The sequence below is a fragment of the Giraffa tippelskirchi genome, chromosome X (genome assembly GCF_054371585.1).
Source record: "Giraffa tippelskirchi isolate mGirTip1 chromosome X, T2T-mGirTip1v1.2.pri, whole genome shotgun sequence".
Taxonomy (NCBI): Eukaryota; Metazoa; Chordata; class Mammalia; order Artiodactyla; family Giraffidae; genus Giraffa; species Giraffa tippelskirchi.
Window position 1 is genome coordinate 52,333,816 of NC_137289.1, and position 3,863 is coordinate 52,337,678.

Here is a 3,863-nt window from a genome sequence, read left to right on the forward strand (position 1 = left end):
TCTTACGTTTTAATGTAATCAAATCCATCAATCCTGTTCTAACTGTTCAACTTTCAGTTATTATGTTTTTAAAGACCTTCTACATGAAAAGCTTATGTAGAAGCAGAAGCTAGTTATTCAGAGCTTGTTATAACAAGGGAGTTAGCCACCCTAACTTGTGTTTGGCAGAGACTTAAAGACAGGCAGCGCAATGGGAAAACTTTAGAGTGAATAAAACGAGACCATATTTTCTCTGATTGGAAGTTGTTGGTAGTGAACGCTAGTGAGCCAGAGGTATTTTATGTGATTGGTTTGGGGAGCATATTTAGATTTCTCTAGTTAGTGGCAGGGCAAAAATAGGAAGGCTGGCAGTCATTGATCAAGTCCAGAAGATTGCTGTAGAGGCTGTGGTTTGGCTTGTGGGGCGGCTTGCTACAGAGGTTGTGGGTCACAATTCTATTGTCATCTGGTCATTGTCCGTTGTGTATTCAGTCTCTCACTTAAAAATAAAAATCAGGTTGAGTTCTCTCCTCACCATGTCTTCTCACAAGACTTTCAGGATCAAGCGATTCCTGGCCAAGAAACAAAAGCAGAATCGTCCCATTCCTCAATGGATTCGAATGAAAACTGGCAATAAGATCAGGTACAACTCCAAGAGAAGACATTGGAGAAGAACCAAGCTAGGTCTATAAGAAGCCTCACATAAAAAGTGGCACACATGTTAAGACCTTTTTTAAGCAGCCAAATCAGTGAGAACATCACTACTATAATGCTTGGCTCCTGATGTTTCTTATTTCCTCACTATCAATCTGAGACTCAGTAATAAATATGAACATTAGAACTGTAAAAAAAATAATAATAATAAAATAAAATAAAAATAAAAATCATTCTTTCATTTTGTTTCAAATATAAAATCATTTTCAGATCTAAATATTTAGTTCATTAGAAAACTTATGTTTTGCACACCAGGAAAAAGGGACAATTTCATTTTGACGGTAACATTTTTTCCTAAAGTGCAATATTCTACTCTTTGTACAATATTAAAGTTCAGTCATAGGATTTCATTTATAAGCCCACGTTCTTTCAATGGAATTTAAGAGCAAAGTTATAGACTCCTCCCCTAGACTGCCCAACCCATTAAAAAAAAAAAAAAAAGCCTCTGAGGTTTTGTTTTGTTTTGGCGGCGCCAGGCAGCATGTGGGATCTTAGTTCTCCCACCGCGGATAGAACCTGTGCCCGCTGCAGTGGAAGCGCGGAGCGCTAACCACTGGACCGCCAGGTAAGTCCCCAACTCTGGTTTTTACTAACATTATTTCTTTGACCAACTTCTCAAGAAGAGGAAAAGGACAAAAGGGCCCAGAGAGGTTAAGAGGGCACCTGCCGGAGGGAGGCGGTGGGCGGCTCGCAGACTCCGGCTGGTGGGCGGGGTGCGGGGGCGGAGCTCGGGTGACGCGACGCTCACGTGACCGCTGGGCCCAGAAGTGGGCACCGGTCCGGTTACTGGCCCTCCCTCGGTGCTGTCGGACCCGGAGCCGTCTGCGAGCCCCTAGTTGTTGCTCCTGGTTCTTTCAGGTCAGTGTGAGGGTTCTCGTCGCTGCCTGTGGGACACTGGAATGGGGGAGGAGGAACGGGCGCGGAAAGGAGAAAGGTTGGGGATGGGGTTCTGGTCGAGGGGAGCTGGCCAGAGTGTAGCTAGAGATGGCGGTGGGAAGACGGCTAAGGGGGAGCAAGCGGCAGTTGGGCGGAGGGAGGGGAAGGCGGACACCCCAAGTACCCATTCCCCTTTCTCTACACATCCTCTTCTCTCTGCCCTCCGTCCATTTTGGAGCCGGAGATTGTGAGCTAGGGGGCGCCCCAGCCGTGAGGCAGTGGAAATAAATCCCCTCTGCCACTCTGTGCGTAGAGTAGAAAGTTGACCTCAAGGGTGGGGAGGCGAGTTGCCTTTGGGAGAGAAAGACGCAGAGATCCAAAATTAGTTTGGAAAACATCCTGGTCTGGCGCCCGAGGCGTGAAAAGAAATGGCGGCTGGGGTGCAGGGGGCGGAGGAGGTGGGGGGAGGGAAACGTTGAGTGAAGAGGGCAGGGATTCTGGAAAGGGACCCGAGTCCCTGTGCATCCACCGATGCCCATCCCCGATCTCTTGTCTGTCTGCAGGTCTACGTGTCTGTTGTTCCCAGCGCTCTACTGGGCTAGAGAAAGAGGAGGAACCTGTCCAGAATCCCCGCAGGTCAGTGAAGGAGGAGGGCACTGGACAGGGACCCAGAGGGGTGGGGAGTGTGGAGGGACCGCCCGCGCAGAATTGGGGGCCCCGCTGTCCACTTCCCAACACATTTACACACTGCCGCGCTGAGCAAGCATAGGGAAAAATGGCAGGGCCTGCCAGGGAAGTGTTGTCTCACGTGTGCACGAGGAATGGTGGGGTAAAGGGTGGGCAAAAGGCACCGTCGGAGGGCCAGGCCAGGTCAGGAGACCCCTGACAAACCGCTAGAAATGACTACTGCTATCCGGACCTGCATTTCACCCCCAAAACCTCAGTCTCTCTTGTCTCTTCTTTGTCTTCTCTTCCCCCGCCCCACTCCCAGGACAGGAAAAGGAGGGAACACTCAACATGGAAAAACTCGGCAGTGAAAATGAAGCAAAGCCTGAGAACCAAGGCAAGATGGAAAACAAAGAACAGCCACTGGATGCAGGAAAACCAGGAGCAGCTTGTACTAAGGAAGACAAGGAAAAGTTAGAAAACAAGGGAAGGACAGATCACAAGGGAAAGACAGATGAGGAAGTATTAAAGGTTAAGGAAACGCCAGAGAGTGAGACAAAGCCAAAAGAAGGAAACTCAGAGAGCCAAGAAAAGCCAGTTAGTGAGGAAAAAGCAAAAGAAAGAAAAGCAGAGAGTGAGGGGAAGCCAGAGAGCGAGGGAAAGCCAGTGAGTGAGGGAAAACCAAAAGAAGACAAGCCAGCCAGTGAACCAAGGGAACCAAGGGCTGGCGGAAAGCGCCCAGCTGGGGAGGATGTACCCAGGAAGGCCAAAAGAAAAACCAACAAGGGGCTGGCTCAGTGTCTCAAGGAATACAAGGAGGCCATACACGATATGCATTTGAGCAATGAAGAGATGATAAGAGAATTTGATGAGATGGCCAGGGTGGAGGATGAGGTGAAGAAAACCAGACAGAAATTGGGGGGGTTTATGTGGATGCAAAAAAGTTTACAGGATCCCTTCCACCCAAGGGGCCCAAGGGAACTCAGGGGTGGCTGCAGGGCCCCGCAAAGGGGCTTTGAAGACATTCCTTTTGTGTAGTGCCTCTGGCAGGCATTTACCAGGCCTTGTGCTGTATTTAACCTTATGCTAATCCTATACTTTAGGTGTCGCTCTCATTATTCAACTGCAGCCCTCTATGTTTCAGTAGCAGATTTTCATCCATTGCATGGAAAAATGTTTATGGTGCATTGTAAAATTAAAAACAAAAATAATTTTCAGAACCATATATATGGCATCAGTCCATTTTTGTAAAACTACAAAGATACTTTCCTAGTGATCCATGTACAGGAAAAACTGAAAACTGTCTACTAAAAGATAAACAGAGGTTATCTGTGGGCGATTTTTTTTTCTGTTTTTTGTTCATCTGTTTATATTCTCTTAAAAAAACACATTACTTTTTATCATAGCAATAATGAAAGATAAAAAATAGGAAAGCAACACCAAGCAATCAAGTACTATTCAGTGAAGTGCCTTCTGAAGGCAGTGGAGACATAAAATTTGTGTTGCCAGGATGTGAACTAAGTAAAAGTCACATTACCTCTGGGACTCAAAGGTGCAAGAATCAACTTGGCAGTTATTACAGATCCATTGTTGTAAGGGAGACTCTTGGCATCTGTGAATTGGGGTTA

The 3,863-nt window shown here is 47.0% G+C and overlaps 2 protein-coding genes across 4 annotated transcripts; both read left to right on the forward strand.

Moving 5' to 3' along the window:
• The first annotated feature begins 501 nt into the window (after positions 1-501).
• Positions 502-863, forward strand: LOC145535418 (large ribosomal subunit protein eL39). The gene has a single exon (XM_081563844.1). The coding sequence runs from the start codon at positions 516-518 to the stop codon at positions 669-671; it is 156 nt and encodes a 51-aa protein (XP_081419970.1). The 5' UTR covers positions 502-515; the 3' UTR covers positions 672-863.
• A 578-nt stretch (positions 864-1,441) lies between these two features.
• TCEAL4 (transcription elongation factor A like 4) lies at positions 1,442-3,574 on the forward strand. Of its 3 annotated transcripts, none has more exons than XM_081566362.1 (3): positions 1,442-1,551; positions 2,133-2,205; positions 2,561-3,574. In XM_081566362.1, the coding sequence occupies exon 3, from the start codon at positions 2,587-2,589 to the stop codon at positions 3,271-3,273; it is 687 nt and encodes a 228-aa protein (XP_081422488.1). In that variant the 5' UTR covers positions 1,442-1,551; positions 2,133-2,205; positions 2,561-2,586; the 3' UTR covers positions 3,274-3,574. The 3 variants fall into 3 exon arrangements, with proteins under 3 accessions (XP_081422488.1, XP_081422487.1, XP_081422489.1); XM_081566361.1 differs by having other exon boundaries at positions 2,566-3,574; XM_081566363.1 differs by having other exon boundaries at positions 1,531-1,551; positions 2,133-2,209; positions 2,566-3,574.
• Positions 3,575-3,863: the final 289 nt, after the last annotated feature.